The 18,905-nt window shown below is 35.1% G+C and overlaps 1 protein-coding gene across 2 annotated transcripts in view; it reads right to left on the reverse strand.

Annotated features, from left to right (window-relative positions):
• Positions 1-3,566: 3,566 nt before the first annotated feature.
• The window catches only part of LOC123529596 (protein shifted-like), a 77,036-nt gene continuing 61,697 nt past the window's right edge, over positions 3,567-18,905 (reverse strand). The window contains exons 4-9 of one of the 2 annotated variants that reach the window (XM_045309983.2): positions 18,473-18,616; positions 17,706-17,810; positions 16,352-16,447; positions 11,791-11,901; positions 10,005-10,100; positions 3,567-6,794 (exon numbers count right to left, since the gene is read on the reverse strand). In XM_045309983.2, coding sequence (XP_045165918.2) covers positions 6,484-6,794; positions 10,005-10,100; positions 11,791-11,901; positions 16,352-16,447; positions 17,706-17,810; positions 18,473-18,616 — 863 coding nt within the window. In that variant the 3' untranslated portion in view covers positions 3,567-6,483. The remainder of the gene's footprint in view (positions 6,795-10,004; positions 10,101-11,790; positions 11,902-16,351; positions 16,448-17,705; positions 17,811-18,472; positions 18,617-18,905) is intronic. The other variant, XM_045309984.2, reaches the window with a different exon arrangement.

Raw genomic sequence — 18,905 nt, forward strand, 5'->3', positions numbered from 1 at the left:
AGAATAATTGCTTTTTCAATGTTGTTACTTTTAACAGAGCCTGAGGTTTGATATTTTAGTGTGGATACCTTTTGTGAATCTTGTTTCGAGTTTTAATTAGGGTTTGGAGGCATATAGTTTTGTTTTTGAACCGTCTGTCAGTCTGTCGGTCTGTCTGTCCGCAATTTTCGTGTCCGGTCCATATCTTTGTCATCGATGGATGGATTTTCAAATAACTTGGCATGAATGTGTACCACAGTAAGACGACGTGTCGCGCGCAAGACCCAGGTCCGTAGCTCAAAGGTCAAGGTCACACTAAGACGTTAAAGGATAGTGCATTGATGGGCGTGTCCGGTCCATATCTTTGTCATCGATGGATATATTTTCAAATCACTTGGTACGAATGTGTACCACAGTAAGACGACGTGTCGCGCGCAAGACCCAGGTCCGTAGCTCAAAGGTCAAGGTCACACTTAGACGTTAAAGGATAGTGCATTGATTGGCGTGTCCGGTCCATATCTTTGTCATCCATGGATGGATTTTCAAATAAATTGGCATGAATGTGTACCACAGTAAGACGACGTGTCGCGCGCAAGACCCAGGTCCGTAGTACAAAGGTCAAGGTCACACTTAGACGTTAAAGGATAGTGCATTGATGGGCGAGTCCGGTCCATATCTTTGTAATCCATGGATGGATTTTCAAATAACTTGGCATGAATGTGTAGCACAGTAAGACGACGTGTCGCGCGCAAGACCCAGGTCCGTAGCTCAAAGGTCAAGGTCACACTTAGACGTTAAAGGTCATTTTTCATAATAGTGCATTGATAGGCGTGTCCGGTCCATATCTTTGTCATTCATGCATGGATTTTAAAATAACTACGCATGAATGTGTGGCACAGTAAGACGACGTGTCGCGCGCAAGACCCAGCTCCGTAGGTCAAAGGTCCTAAACTCTAACATCGGCCATAACTATTCATTCAAAGTGCCATCGGGGGCATGTGTCATCCTATGGAGACAGCTCTTGTTGGTACAGACTTGGCTTTATGTGTAAGTTCAATCATCACCTGCACGATTCAGAATGTTTTCTAAATAAGAATCATATGATTTTTTCATTTTAGCTTTTATTTGAAATTTAAGTTTGTTAAATTTTGCCCATTGTTCATGATCCGACTCGTTTTTTATCAGTGTTTTTTTACATATGCTGGACGCTTTTGTGGATTAGTTTTTAATGGATTTTATTATCCAAGACAGAGATTGTTTTGCTTTAATTCTTTTCGTAGGTATATGTTTTGATATACTATCCTTAAGTGTATGTTTGAACTGGGCCCAAAGGTCTTCAACATGGAGAGATATACGGCTTTTAGTAGTATTTCTGATGTAGAGATTTTAATGATTTTTTTTACTCAGTCCAGCTGGACTTTTTATACAATTGCCAAATACGGGGCTTTTGTTTATTTGAGTATAGTAGGCATGGAGCATATTTCTGTTGAGATGATGTCATGGTCTGATATGTTAGGTATGATCTTGACATTATTAACCATGGTGTGGTTTTAAATGAGAATTAAATCAAGAATATTGTCATTTCGTGTATTTTCGTTGACCATTTGGACAAGGTTATGTTCATAAATGATGTCTAGGAATTTGTCATAGACAGGACCTGTGCTTGGGAAGGTTAAATATATTTTATGTTTTGTTTCTTTTGAAACCTTTTTTCTTTCTATTCAATATAATATGGTTGGTACAGATGCTTCTTTGGCACCATTTGTTTTGAATTGCTAGAGTAACTTTTGAGAATCTGACACTGACGATTATGTTTTCTATAAAAAAGACTGGTGTGAACAACACTAATGATTTAATGACATTTAAATTTATTTCACACGTTCTTTAGCATACATACAAAGTACAAATTTACAATTGATCCAAGAGTATTAACAGTTTTTCTTGCATGTATGACTTTATATCACAAATTAAATGACAAAATAAATAGTGCACTAAATTGTACATAACATCAAGCAGACTAGCCTAATTGTTTTGAAAATTTAGTAAACCTTTTGCCTGCTGGCGGCAAGTGATTCTGCCTTTGCTGCCAGTACAGACCGAGATCAGCCTAAACTAACATGGTATGCACTGTTCGTTATTCAGTCAGTAAATGTTCATTGGACAACCCTTCGAATAATAAACGGTAATACCCAAACTAATTAATAGATCAGTCCATTTAAGAAATTTAGCAGTGTAAAGGATAAAAATAATCGTGTAAAGGATAAAAATAATCATTAGCTTCAGAAGATTAGGACAGAGGTGTCACCTTTGCTGATAGCAGTTACAGTGAGAAAGGAAGTGTCAGTAATACTATATTAAAGAAGCGAAAAATACTTGTACATGCTTCAGAAATGTGTTACCGTTTAGGTCGATTTACCTCTTTGACAGAAGGCCAACATTTGTTTGAGCCCAAATACATATTTGTGCTTACTGGGACTGTTCATTATATAATGCAATTGTACCTCTATGGCTTTTTTCTTGATCATCTAGCATGCATATAACGGTACAATACATCGTTTATTGGTATCAAACGTCTACAATTCCATTTCTTCAAACAGCTACATATTTACACTGCGTTTGAAGATGGAAGAGAAAAGAAATGGAATCAGTTTTCAAAAACGAGTTATATTAAAAAGCGGTTTGTGCAAGCACAAGATTTAAAGAGGTGTGAGATATCAACATGTATTCCAATTTGTGGTGTACCAAAGTCAAACGTTGGATAAAATGTTTCAAGTGATAAACAATCCCGCCAACTCGGAAGATCTGTGCAAGTGCTGTGAGGCCCAGAAAAAGTGAAAGATGAACCGTCAAGGATAGAAAGACCGGTCCTGGTCGTGTAGGTATTTCTGTTATGGCATCTTGTAAAATTTGCTTGATAATGTAACCCATATCATGACGACAACCTGAAACGTCTACATGTTTTGACATTCCGTCTATATCTAAGATAATGCATGCATTTTTGAAAAACAAAGTCTGAAATACTATCTTCTTGCATTTGGCAGCTGTGTGTCTTTTTACACGACAACACCCCTGTCCAGAAGTGAAACCAAGATGCCAGGTTATGTCAGGGGTACCTAAAGAATACTACGCCGAGGTAATAAAAAATTGATAAACGTTTGAAAATGTGCATTTGTTTTATATAGAAATGGTATGGGAATGTAAACTCCATTTAACAAATATCACCATCCGATCAGCAATTTCAGTAAATATTGCATTATATCATGAACAGTCCTCTTATATAAAACGGAATTGTTACACAGTATCAGTCGTTTAAAATCGAAATACCTGTATTACAAAAAAACGCGTTTCATGTAGACCAGGGCAGCGTCTCAAACTCATAAATTTGAGCCGCGCCATGAGAAAACCAACATAGTGGGTGTGCGACCAGCATGGATCCAGACCAGCCTGCGCATCCGCGCAGTCTGGTCAGGCTCCATGCTGTTCGCTTTTAAAGCCTACTGCAATTAGAGAAACCATTAGCGAACAGCATGGATCCTGACCAGACTGCGCGGATGCGCAGGCTGGTCTGGATCCATGCTGGTCGCAAAGCCACTATGTTGATTTTCTCATGGCACGGCTCATTTCTTGAAAAACAAGAACAGGAAAAGCGTTAGCTGAAAACCTATTGCATTTACGTATTAGTTATAAATTGAAATAAATTTCAGATACGGGATTTGTTGGTGGGGAAATGTTCGGGGGACGAAAGTTTACGTCCTAAAATCTAACGCTTTTCATGCTGGACACGATTAATTATGCCTTTGCGACCAGTGTAGATCATGATCAGTCTGCACATCCGTGCAGTATGATCAAGATCTGTACTATTCGCCATTCAGTCAGTATCTTTTTGTAAGCACCTCTTTGAACAGTTAATGGTACTATCAAAATTGAAAGATGGACAAGTTCATTATAGGAATTTAGCTGGGTAAGGGTTAAGAGTGATTGAGAAAGGACAGAATATCCTAAGAAGTCATCCTAGCACCATGACGATTCCTTTGTCGATAAATTGTATGGAAGTTATATAACTATGACACTTATCCGACCGTAGAATGTGTAGAAAAAATATTGTAAAAAGGTCATTTCAACATCTTACTTCAGGAGAAAGCATTAAAGTTTTCGATGGAAAATGAAATATCATGATACGATGTCCTTGGGTACTGTTTTTTGGTAAAATTAAATGTTTAATTTTTAAAGTATTTTAATTGCATCATTAAAAAAAGTATGGGTTTTTTTAAACTATTTTCTACATCTGTAGCAATCATCTACGCTTCCTCGGAATATTAATGAAGTATTGCACATAACTGCTCTACATACAAATCTAACAGATAATAACTGTTTATAGATGTTTTGCTTATAAAAATTCTAATGTTCTTCATAGGCTATTTAGTTTTCCGCGATATGATAACATGCCAATAATTTCTTAACATAACCGATTCCTATTAACAAAATGACGTCATCTAGAGCTGTAAAATGCAATTCACAAAAATTCTTTGACATCTGTTTAACAGAAATATTTATTAGAAATTAAGAGCCTATTACTACAATGTAAAGCATCTGCTAAAATGATATACCACACTCAATAGTATATCTCATTTCTTACAATCCACAGGAGAAAAAATGTCTTTATGCTGAAAGAGTTATTAGCATACAAAGATAATTGTTTCAAAATACCCCAACAAGTCGCAAATTTGCGATATGAGTAAATAATTAAAGATAATAGCCTATGGTTTGATTCATCCTTTACGCAAGAAGATTTTAGTCTTTGATTTCGCATTATATATAAGACAGTACCATTCATATAATGCAGCCCTGAAACCAACCTGCATGTAACAGGAACTTTTCAAATTTCAAAATACCCCACATACGGAATTCATCGTTAACTAGAGCTGTCGGAGGACAGAAATGCTGGACTATTCAACAGCTTTGTAAACTGAATGAATATAAATGTCCAAAAGGGGCACAATTTTTGTAAAAATGCAGAACAAGAGTTATGGAATCTGTAGAATGCATGTCAGCTCATCGCAGCGGACAAGTGTGTGAATTTTAGTCCATTCCTATTAGTGGGTACTTAGATACTAGCTTACATACAAAAAAAAAATAATAGAAAATTGCTAGGTCGAAAATGGGGCATACTTTTGTAAAAAAAGTAAAACATTTTTTTTTGTGTGCAATGTAAGTCAGTTCCTCACAGTGGGTAGGTCTGTTCGTTTCAATCCATTCCTACAAGTGATCTCTTAGATACCAGCGTACATATAAAAACACTTGACACTTCCAGAATACCTTAGTTATCAAATAAAACAAGTAGGTACTTTAAAAAATAAAAGATAATCGAAATGGTCACTGCCTCACTATTTTCACATTGGTTTACCTATGACATTTACAGTTTTGCCCATGAAAAAAAAAACGGTTCAATTTATCTTGATTACTCAAACACATTGTACTTTCATCCCTCTAGCCTTTTAAAGTAGATTTCTAAATATAAACTTTCATAAAGATCATCCAAAATAAAGCGCAGAAAATTGAAAAAGAAACAATGTTTTATACCAGGGCAGAAGTGATCATATTTGTAAAGTTTTCTCGCCAATTTCATGCAATTTTATACAAAAAAAAAATACTACTATGTGCAAGTCGGGCTATTTCGGAGGGCATTTAAACCATTTTAATGGCTAATTTTTGTCATTTATGTATATTTTAGGATTTAATTTAAGATCATGTAAAAACGTTTGTTTTAATCTGTTTTGAATTTCAACAAGATTCATTTGGTGCGGACCATTTTGGGCACAGTCACACATACACCCTTTTCATCAATTGAGATGGATTGTTTTTTTTCTAATAGAGAAATCTAGATATTAAAGAATCTTAAGATTTCTCCAAAAGCAGAGACAGAGGGGAAAAAGACAATTCAATGTCTGTACTTGCAATATGTGTAGTGATAAGTGTTTGATATCGTGGGAGTGATAAGTAAGTATTTAAAGACTGTACAGAGATATATAGGGTAAGAACAGTATAACTTATCCAAATATGCTTTCGATACATTTTGCACCATTTCAGCATTTGCTTTGAATATTTTGTACATTTTAATTAGAAACAGCACAGAAATGGTACTTAAAAAATGAAGCGCTGTTGACAAATTAATTAATGACTCTTGACATCAAAGATCTGAAAACCCATACAGGTTTACATTTCAGGAATAAAAGATAATACTTAATTCTACAAATGTGTAATATACAGTGGAAAAATGCAAGCTATAGACTTCTGAAATATAAAATAAAGATCCAGGTTTTGAATGTTTTATGTATAATTCCAAATGCATTATAGCAAATGGAACTAAAAATCCGTCCGTTGTTCTGCATCGTTCAGACGCACTATTGATGCATGTATTAATACAGTCATATATATACAATTTTTAAATAAAATTACCCGCGTTTCCATTTAAAATTAAACACCCTGTTATCCCGTAAAGTCACATCAATTTATCTTGTTCTTATGAGTACATTTTTTCGCAAATGCTTTCTGTTTCTTCTGACATCTTTTCCTGCGTTTTCGTCGTTTTTTCTTCTGTTTAACGCATCTAGCCGCTAATTTTTCTTGCCTCTTTTTACATTTTCTATACCGACTCACATTCTTCGATTTACATTTGCTTGACGTTCGTTCTTGTTTAGTTTTACATCGTTTGCTTTTAACACATATCTTTTTTATTTCTTGTGGAAGTCTATCACATGTTTCCTTTCTCCGTTTCTCCTTTATTAATTCTGCAAGTCTCTTAGGTCTTTTATCTTCTGCAAAGAAAGAAAACATTACAAATAGAGTCCCAGTCATTCAAATATAAATATAAACCCCTATCAAACATTTGAGCCGCACCATGAGAAAACCAACATAGTGGCTTAGCGACCAGCATGGATCCAGACCAGTCTGCGCATCCGCGCAGTCTGGTCAGGATCAGTGCTGTCCGCTTTCAAAGCCTATTGCAATCAGAGAAACTGCTAGCGAACAGCACGGATCCTGACCAGACTGCGCGGATGCGCAGGCTGGTTTAGATCCATGCTGGTCGCAAAGCCACTATGTTGGTTTTCTCATGGTGCGGCTCATTTTTCTGATCCTTCGTGACCGAGTGGTTAACGTCGCTTCTTTCTAATCACTTGTCCCTCACCAATGTGGGTTTGAGCCCCACTCAGGGCGTTGAATTCTTAATGTATGGAAGCAATCCAGCTGGCTTACGGAAATTCGGCTGAAAAAATGTTAGTAAGAGACATGAGAATGTTGACTTTGTCCATTATTCCAAAAGCGTTGCAACGGTTTACTCTCTTCTGTACAATATTTTGGTTATCTATTACGATACATTGCACAATGATTATGTCAGTAAGTTTGTTCCACTTGCCACTTTCACAGTACCCATATTTCACAGATATTAGCAAGAATTATTTTGTGAAAAAATAAATAAACGCGTCGCTTTAAAAGCGCCATATTATGATAACGCGTTTCAATATCACTGGTTCGATAACGACTCAGAAACTAATCCATGCTTGTGAAGCAAAATCTGAAAAGTCCATGAATGCCTGAATATTTCACAAATTACACGAGTTACTGAAAATTTCAGAGACGCTACCTGTCTGTATTTCAAATAACAAAAATAATACATCTAACGGCAGTTATTTAAACATTAATTTCGATCAGTTGTAAGCTTTACTTAGAAATACATTACTAAAATTGAAACATCTTGCAACATGTTACACGACTCGTTTAAAACACATTTGCGCTTGAACCCCACCCACAAAAACTAACGCTTCAGAGAGTTCCTAAATGAAATATGAGGATTAGATATTGCAATTACATAGGAACTATTTTCTGTCTATGTAAGAAGATAGTTCTAAGTTGTAATTATTTCTCTGAAACATATAGAGGATGTTATTAATTATGTAATTTATACGTCAAAATATGTAAAATGATCGATATGATTTTTTCGATGGAAGATCAAACTTTTTCATCAAGTAACATTTAAAAATATGACACATTGTGATTACAATAAAAACATAAAGTATTGGTCTTTCACAAGAAACGCATTTTCTTTTTTATATGCATTTAAATTGTGGTTAGTTCAAAATGAATGAATACGAAAAATAATGAAAGACTTCAAGCGGAAACTTAATTGTATGACGTAACATCAAGCATATTTGTTTGAAACTAAGCATATAAAGAAATTGCTGTAAACACTGAACTGAAAATCAAGAGATAATAATTCGGTAATGTTCAACAAAGAACTGCTAAAACAAAAACTGAATATTCATCAGTTTTGGAAAAGATCCGTTGAGTACATTATATTATGAAGCATTAGGAGTAATCTGTCTTAGCACTGCAGGCATTGTATACTTAACAAGAACTATCTTTAAAAATGATGGTCGGCGAATTGTAAGAAGTTTATGAGGTTTTCATATCATTTGTGTTATTCTATCATCTATCTAACATTTTGCAAATAGCAAAACTATACACGAAACTTTAACAATTTAAAGGGTTGTCTTTTGATTTTTCACAAAGGTTTCGTAGGGGTGCAATTTTGTTTCGTTTTTGCTACGACTGCGGTAGTCATTTCTCTACCGAGAAGTTTTAATCGATCGGCTAATCACACCCTCATTCATATGATACACAGACCGTATTCAGCTCTCTCTCTCTGTAAATTGAGATCTGTTGGTATTTGAACAGGTTTTTATTATATTTATCAAACTTACTTATCATTTTTAGATATATCAATATTCCTGCTAAATTACTGTTTAAAGGTGTAAAACGTCATTAAGGATAAACGTTTTGCCTGACATTTCACTCAGCGTTACACAATCAGCAGAGTTAAAAAAATAGACACTCTCGTCCAATCCAAGTGTTGCATAAATCTTTCGTTTTGATAAATTATCTATGATGCATTATCAAGTAATCTGATTTACAAACTTAGGTCACGTGGCATGCGTTAGTCCAGGTCACGAAGGCGTTCGCCGAAAAATATTTTCCTGCTTGAGTTACCGAAATTAAACCAATTAACAAGAACTATACTAATATGTATATGACCAATGATTCAATACCAAAAGCCAGTTTTGCAATATATCTTGTGACAATATATTTAGACTGCGACTTAAAACAGACCTGGAGCGCCTGTGATAAATTACAGACACAGGTATATACTGGATTCAAGCGCTTTGAATGAAAATTATCTTTAATGCATATATTTTGTAACCGTGGTAATCCTAACCCTAACCTTTAGTCAGTATATCAATCATATTATACACTAAATGCGTGCGGACATGCAATAATTTGCGTATTTTTGCCGTGCGCTCCTATTTACAATCACAGAAGACCGCTCCAGGTCTGTAATGATCAACTTCGATATATTTATGGTTTAGAAATAGCTTTTTCATCAACTTGCCGAGAAGATAATTATATGACAATTTTAACTTGAATGGAACATGAAACGTTTGATCAAAGTTAAGAAGAAGAAGTATAACAATTTTAACTGGCATGGAATATGAAACGTTTGATAAAAGTTAAGAAGAAATATAACAATTTTATCTGGCATGGAACATGAAACGTTTGATAAAAGTTAAAAAGAAATATAGCAATTTTAACTGGCATGGAACATGAAACGTTTGATAAAAGTTAAGAAGAAATATAACAACTTTAACTGGCATGGAACATGAAACGTTTGATCAGTTAAGAAGAAATATAACAACTTTAACTGGCATGGAACATGAAACGTTTTATCACAGATGAGAATAAATGTAATAATTTAAATTTCAACGAACATGAAACGTTTGATCAAAGTGAGACTATTTGTAATATACTTTTCCTATTCTCTTTACATCACTTGATAATGACGTTCATTTGTTATAAGAATATCTCTACCTTGTGCAACAACATCAATCTTTGTTTCTGTATCGGAATGTACTATATATATTGTTTAAAATTGAATTAAGTGAAGTCATTGTTAACAATTTAAAAATACCTACTGTTTTCACAATGCTTTCCACTGAAGCCGGATTTACAGTTACATTTATTTGTACCAATACACAATCCACCATGTTGGCATGGTTCCACACAATAGCCTAAAATAAACATCAACTTTCTTAACATGTTATTGGACCAAAACCTTATCCGTCACGCTAAAACTCTACATCACATTTTTACAGCAAACCACAAGCCAACATGTCGACGTAACACCTCACACAATGCTAAAATAAACATTGGAATTAGTGTCATATCTTTTTAACGATGCATTATCCGCCATACCAACAAGGTTCCACATAAATATTAGAATAAACCTCATGTCTTTGCACCAAAGCATTCTGCGAACGAGGCTGAAATGAACGTTAAAATCAGTCACATGTCTTTGAAACAATGTATAAAGCGCTATGCTGACGCTGTTCTGCAAAATCTGAAAACAAACAGTACAATTATGAAATAAGTCTTGTATTTAAAAACACACCGCATTATAGCGGGATTTTAGGCATCATCTTTGTTATTTGTGTTATAAAGCATTATGCTTAGATGTTTTAATTCAAGTTTGTACAAATATTCTTTCAACTAACCCCATTTGGATCCGGAGAAAGGTCTTAATAGTAGACATTACAAAATGGTACATCTTTTAACCCTTAGCCTGCTGCAGGCAAATTTAACAGCCTTTGCAAACAGCTTGGATCCAGACAACGCCGATTAAATCGGCGTCTGATCAGGTTCCAAGCTGTTTGCTACTCTGAAAATTCTTTCGCAATTTTGGAGCAAACTTTGGAATGAATCTACAGTTTTAGCGACGACATTTCCAGCAGACGAACAATTTACCAGCTGCTAAGGTTAAATGATAAAGAAACCAAACGTCTGATACGGTGTGATAAACAACGTTAAAATAAATAATTCAGATGATTCCCTATAGCTTCATCTTTTTCAAATAAAACAGAAATGCACCAATGAGCAGATATACGCTGTTAGAAAATGCTATAAATTGTCTATGCCATTATGTTAGTGGCGTTTTCCGTCTCACAATCGAAATGGTTATTTGCCTTTTCCTCATTGTGTCATTTCTAATATGAGGAGATGGTCATGCTATCGGACAATCGGGAGCGACTATTTATTTTAGATTCACGAAATCAGTCTGCTAGACAGAACTGAAATTTACACAAGTTATTGTTAATCACAGCAAAATTGATGTACTGCTGTAAGTTGACAACCTGACTATATAAACCTTAATAAATTTACAACAACACAACAAATATGATTTTATAACGGCAGCTACAGAATACAGAATTTCAAAAAAAAGGTTCACCAATAGCTGTATGAAGTAAACTGTATGGTGTTGTTACGTTAAAAGTATGGGTCTCTGCTTTCTTTGAAAATTTCAGTATTTTACGGATATTATACATACAGGATATGCTAGACACAGGTAGTTAGGGTTATCCAAAACTCACACGGTAGGTTATATCTGGGACAAAAACACGCATCCACACATAAACAGATTACATATAAATCACATCTCTTTTGGCACGGCGAATTTCAAAGAAAGACACTCGACAGTTGAGGGAAATTTTTGGAAACTGTTAGGATAGTATGAAAATGGTATGATACTTCTGTTTATAATACTAGTTTACTTTCAGTTAATAAAGGCGATATAATATCAAGATAATATATCTAGAGCCATTAACTACTCACTGAATTCAAAAGTTTTGCCATAGAAACAATTAAAACACCAACATGGACCATCAATATTAATACAAGATTTAATGAGAGTCGTTTATTACTCACTAAATTCACAAGCTTCGCCATAGAAACCGTTGGTACACCAACAGACACCAGACTTTTGGGCTTCCGAGGGCACGCAGCGGCCTCCATTCTGGCATGGCTTATTACACAATGCTGAAAAATCACATTTCTTGGCATTTACAGAGCGTTACATGATGATAAATAGAATATCATATACGTTCCTTCATATTTTGTAAGGAGAATATAGATAAAAATAGAATTAATGTAACAGATCATAAGCTCCAATTGACCAATTAAATTTTCTTTATAATTAATTATAATTTCAGAAGTGAATATGGACGTTACCAAGACGGCTGGGAATAAAACTCTTAATCAATCTAGAACAATTTCTGATTCCGTATTTCACATAAGTCTCTTAATCAATCTAGAACAATTTCTGATTCCGTATTTCACATAAGCCTCTTAATCAATCTAGAACAATTTCTGATTCCGTATTTCACATAATTCTGTTTCGTTGAGCTTTAAGTCAATTCGATACTAATATACTAGTAATTTTGGCCATAGGGCGACTTTTTCAATAAGACCCTACGTGCCCCTTAACACATTGTTTCAGGCAGGTACAGGCGGCTTGACCGAGCCACTGATCTACCGTAGACTATATATCAGTTAAAACATATCTGGGTGTCGAGCCAACAGAAGAAATTGGTTAGTTAATCTAACCAACAGGCCATGGAAGACCTATCTCCACAATGGTATATTTTATAGTGCCGTTATAAATTTCTAAGAGCCATCATATTACACATCTGACGTTACACAGAGAGTTTATTAACTTGCAGACCTGCTACATGCATATGTTTCGAAACAGTTCATCGAAAAATTAAAATGGATTTTATTTGACGAACCACCGACTTCCATAGTGTTCCATCTCTAATAATAAATTAAAAACTTCGAATTGCATTGTGGAGAAAACCTCAATAATATACACTTCTATAGCACAGCGCAACAGACAGTGTTGGATTACAAAGGCTACATGGAGAAAGGCATGGATTAGGAATTTCTCTTTCGGATTTTCAGTTTTCTATCGTCCATACTTTTTATTATTTATGTTTTACAAGATATATGTACATAATGAATGACGCACGTTAGGAAACAGGATTATCAAAAAGCCCAATTTCACGGAAATACTTAAGTTTGTTGATTGCCTTAAGTATGTTAATTTTCTGGAGAAAAATGAAAACTACTTAAGTCATTCAGTATTTTCGTGAAACTGGGACTAGGGCTTACAGGAATAGCATGACTTTTTCTATGTTACAGCACAATAATAGAAGCATTTTGTTAAATAAATCACAGAAAAGCCGATTTACCTTCTTCTTACATCATAAAGCAGTAAGGAAGGTTAAAAAGTATGTATAATGAATGTTCTGCAACGCCCAGAGCATCGTTGTACAACAAAAATGCTTTGTAATTGAAATAACATACATTTTTTGAAAAGATTAATTAACTCGATTGCAATACAGTAGCATGTACCAGATAAAATCAAAGTTAAATTATTGCCTAGTTGAAATGTTTGGAATTCAAAGAATAGTTTAGTTTACATGGGTTTAAAGATTTGAAAGCAACGTGTTTCTTAAGACATAAAACCGTATAGGCCTTTATCAACTAAAAAGTTATTCCTGGAAAAGGCTGTATGTTTTAGTGCTCAGATAAACATATTTAAAACATGCAGAAAAAAAAGATATACATGCAAGGTATTACTGATCCATAATTTTAACATAGAAAGTAACGTTGTAATTAACTTTTCAGAAATCTGCTAATTCTTTCCAATTACTTAATAACAAATCGGCTTTATGAAAATATACTGTTGAAACTTGGTATCTCAAATTTCAAAGGATCGAGCGTATTTGTTCAAGATAACCGAAGGTCGACTTAAAACTGGAGCTGCTTTTGAGAAAAGCGCATGTCTTCCACAACTGCCTAATCATCTAAATAGTTAGTCAGTCTTTATATACTGTTTAATCACTACAAATATACCTTTTCAGAGTAAAAAGGCTGATTTTGGGTAATTCAAGGGCCATAATTCTGAAGTGCCTCGGGCGATTTGGCTAGTTAATGAACTTGGCCGAGGAGTAATGGTCAAAAACATTTGGTTCAAATTTTGTGAAGATCGGATGAAACTGTTCGACTGCGAACGCGGACAAGAGTAAAAAAGCCGATTTTCGGTCATTCAAGGAACACAATTCTGAAGTGCCTAGGATGATTTGGATAGTTATCAAACTTGGCCGAGGACTTATGGTTAAACACATTTTGTTCAAGTTAGGTGAAGACTGGACTTAGAGTGCTGACAAGTGATTATTAGTAGAATAGGGGTCCTTTTGGGGTGATTTATGTGCCTAAGACCTGAGCGTTTTTCGGTAATTCAAGGGCGATAATTCCAAAAGTTCCTGGGCCGATTTGGCTAGTTATCGAACTTGGCCGAGGACTTATTGGCAAACACATTTTGTTCAAGTTTGGTGAAGATCGGATGAGAAATGTTCGACTTAGAGTGCGGACAAGCTTTGTGACAGACAGACAGACAGACAGACAGACTCACAGAATGTCTCCCACACCATTGTGTGGCGGGGGACATAATGATATTTTGTAAAATGTGTTTTCAGGACAGAACTTTAGAGATATTTTAGATGAGCAAGCTGGAGATATCGAGTTTCAACTGTGTTTGCAATATGATTAATATTTGAATGTTTCAGCCACTTATGATTTTGTCTTTTTCAAAATAATTCTTCCATCTTTAACAATGGGTTCATAATAAAATGCCGATTTTCATCAACCAAGATAAGTATAATTTCCATGTTAAAACATGAATATGTAAAACGCATCTGTGTTAACTAATTACAGATGTTTAATATATTCTGATCGTCATAATTGTGCAGTATACATATAATCTGATGATGATTTCTAAAGAGACAAATCTATATATCAAACTATGTCTGCAGATAAGAAATTTCGGCCTCTTACAATGGCTGCTCAAGTTAAAATTCACTTGTTGTAATTTCTTATTAACTTTTTGCCTGCTGGCGGGAAGTGTCTGCCTTTGCGACCAATGAAGACCAAGATCAGCCTACAGGCTGATCGTGGTCTGCTCTGTTCGCTATTCAGTCTTTACATTTTCAGTGAACACCCCTTCGAATGATAAATGATATTGCCCAAACTGAATGATGGACCAGTCCATTTTAGAAATTTAGGAGGGTAAAGGTTAAAAGCAGAAACTGCAGTATTGTAATAGTATCACATATGTTTATATTTGAAATAAAAGTGTGTGACTAAAGAAACTGTTGAAGTCAACACAATATCTTCATATAAATTATTTCATAAAGTAATTTATCAGTTTGTGGCAAGCATAGAAAAATCGTTGTCATAATTGAAGGGTCATGGTTAACATTGTGAATAAATTGTACCAAATCATGAGCATTGAGGATTTCAATGCATGAATACAAATGGTGCTGTTTAGGCCAAGCCGCCAACACGAAATTTGTCGTATTTTAGACACTCACTGAACATGTCTTGCTGTTGGCGACACGGCAGTATGACAATGCAAAGGCAGGAAATGACAGACAACAGCCATTATACGTAAGAAAACATATTCAATTTTCTTATGTCGTTAGCAATAAAATATTAACTGAATACAAAAAAATTCAATATGGCGTTTTCCTTTTTTTTAAGTAACTTAAGTAATCCAATCCACAAATACGTAAAATTTCGATGTCTGGTGACCCCATGTTTTTTTTTTGCATCATCTCAAAGAGTTGTTTCTGCTAAGAAAATAAGTGAGCCGCGCCATGAGAAAACCAACATAATGGCTTTGTGACCAGCATGGATCCAGACCAGCCTGCACTTCCGCGCAGTCTGGTCAGGATTCATGCTGTTCGCTTTCAAAGCCTGTTGCAATTAGAGAAACCGTTAGCGAACAGCATGGATCCTGACCAGACTGCGCGGATGCGCAGGCTGGTCTCGATCCATGCTGGTCGCAAAGCCACTATGTTGGTTTTCTCATTGCACGGCTCAAGTAAATAAGATGATCATAAATAACAAATAAGGATCGTTACAGTTAAATGTTTTTGACAGCAAAATGATAAGTCTTACACTGTGAATACTGGATTTTTGTTGAAGTATCATTGAAGACTTTAAAGTAAAAATATAAAAATTCTATAACATATTTTTGTCATGTAATTTATATTTTCTTTTTCCTTTAGACAATACACTTTCAAAAAATACCAAAATTATATGCGCTTACCAGGCATCAATATTTGATATATTTTAATCGCACTGTTATATAGAACTTGCTTATTTTTTGATCGGATATCTTAATTATTATAGATGATTTTATGCTAAACGTCATATTTCTTGTATTTATGCGACACTAAAAATGATTACAGAAACTTTCCATTTAAACACAAAAAAAAACTAAAACTCAGTTTCCTTGTTGACTTTTCTTCAATAATGATTAGCCTAGCTAGGAATATCTACATAAAACAACACAAACATTATTTTTATAGCAAACCTGTGTCAGGCATATGCTGTACATGCATGCATTTGTGTAATCTGTTACCTTTCTCGCAACGCTTGCCGTAAAACCCATCCAAACAAAGACACATATCAGGTGATATACAAGTGCCGTTGTTTTCACATTTTGGATTGCACATATCTGTAAAACATGTGAGTTGATACGTTGAAGATATTTTTGGTAGTTAGATTTCTAAAATTTAAACGATTTATTCAATATAAAATGAAAAAATTGCAATACTATCATAATGTTTAGCTCTCTCGCTTAGTTCGACAGGGAAAACGCAGATCTACGGACTGAAGTTTCGTAAGTTCGATCCCCGGGCGAGGCGTATGTTCTTCGTGACGACTTGATAAAAGACATTGTGTCCTGCACCTCCGATTCATGTGGAGAAGTTGGAAGTTACTTTCGAAGAACAGTGTGGTACTGGTACAGAATTCAGGAACACTGGTAAGGTTAACTGCCCGCAGTTACGTAACTAAAATACTGTTGGCGGAAAATCTAACGCTGACATTATAACAAACATTATGTATATTTGACTGTGAGTACGATTAGACCACGAGAAGCCCATTTTAATCAAATATCGAATAATCACAACATTATACCAATATTTCTACATATACATTCGTCTGGTCGACCTTCTTCTTAAGAGTTATTCTGCGTGTTGACACTGTGGATTAGCGCAAAGTAGCTCCAGACGAAACATAAAGAGCGGAATGCATTTACTGTTTGTTTGTCATTTACAAGTGAGTTCAAGCGGAATACAGGCATTCCGGAGAGGATCAAGAATGAGAAAATCGACAAATTACCGCTTTATGACCATAAGAGACCGTTGAAATTGTACGACAAACAGACTGTTCCAGTAAAAATAGTACAAGTAACACTACTGTATGCACGAATATTTCATGACGTTACATTATTCATCACGACGTTCGATTTAAAATAATATAATGTATAAAAAATAATGCCAATGATTCTGGTATGCAAATTTAAAATAATCAGCATATCTATTACTGATTAAACTAACCAATGACCACATATTATTGTGACACACTTCGTATGCAAATTGGTAACATGAAATATCACTCAAAAATCTTCCAGTTAGTAAATAAAATCTGTAAAAAGATCCTTCCGAAGCATAGAATACAAGCAAGCATAATAGCAAACTCGGTTTGACTGTGTCTGTTCATGAGAGGTTATGGAAAATTGAAACACTCTCAACTGCGGAACTCTATTACACAGGTACTGAATTGACTCCATTATCCCGAAGGAACAAAAATATTCAAGTACGGAGAGTAGATTTGACCTAAGTGGAAAACGCACGACAATTCTGAGTTCGGAAGCCGAGTAAACACCATCCCTGGATACATGTTCTTGTCGCCTGGAACAAAGATATTACCTATTTCACAGTACTGTCCATGATAGCCCTGTGGGCACTCGCACTCGCCAATCTGATTACAACGTCCATTATTCTGGCATGGCATTTTACACAAGTTTGTAGTCTCTGAAAATGTGACGCAACGTTGTTTATAGATGTAAGTAGATATATTTCAGCATCACAAAGGTTGATATACAAGAAAGAGACACGTTGCAATGTTTTGCCGCCTTCAAGATTTTATCATTTTCATTAATTATAAGGTGATACCTTATATTTCTGGGGCAGGTCAAAATATTTTCATTTTGTTTTTAGCAAAAACAAGTGGTCGATAACACAAATCAATTATTGGATTTATAAGTAACCCTTTACAGTAATACGTGGATCAGTATAATAAATGTGGAGACTCGGCTAACACCTTGCCCCCTCGCCCCCATTGATCATACTGATCCCATGTATTTACGTAGCGGGTCACTAACCAACCTAGTGATTGATAGTATAATATAGAGATTTCGAAAATATCTTGTGTAATGGCGCGCATTGACCTTTATCATACTCTTTCATGATTTTCGTCAAAGTAACAGAAATTTAAACACTACCAGAAAGGAACATTTGGTCAAAGACTCAAATAAAGTCAAAACAAATTTTGCTTTAAGCTTAATCATAGAAAAGTTCATTAAAACTGGTTCCAGACCACCTCCAACCTTATCTTTAATTACAAACAGAAGAAAAAACAAAACACACAACTGAGTTGACAATTTTTGTACGGGAATGATACATAAGAGACTTACCAAATTCATGACATCGCTTCCTTAATCTAAGTTTTATTGGAGATCCGTTGATTGGCCTATTATTCTGGTCCATTATTCTCAAGCCCAGCACAAGATGTGCCACACCTTCCTCTTTTCCCGTACAAGGAATAGACATCTGGAATACTGTAAATATAGTTAAATACCGTCATCTTTTTGTTATCACCACTGTCGTCAACAACATTATCATCATAATCATCATTATTACATTCGTCGGCATTACAACCATCAGCAACAGCAACAACAGTAGCAGCCGCAGCATGATCACAACCACCACTACAACATCCACAACCACCACCATAATCATCGTTATTTTCTAACGATCATCACAATTATAAACACCACCATAAGAGTCGTGTTCATCACCACCTTCATCAGCTGAGCAGCAGCATAATCACCATCATCATCGTAATAA

The sequence above is a fragment of the Mercenaria mercenaria genome, chromosome 13, assembly GCF_021730395.1.
Source record: "Mercenaria mercenaria strain notata chromosome 13, MADL_Memer_1, whole genome shotgun sequence".
Lineage (NCBI taxonomy): Eukaryota > Metazoa > Mollusca > Bivalvia > Venerida > Veneridae > Mercenaria > Mercenaria mercenaria.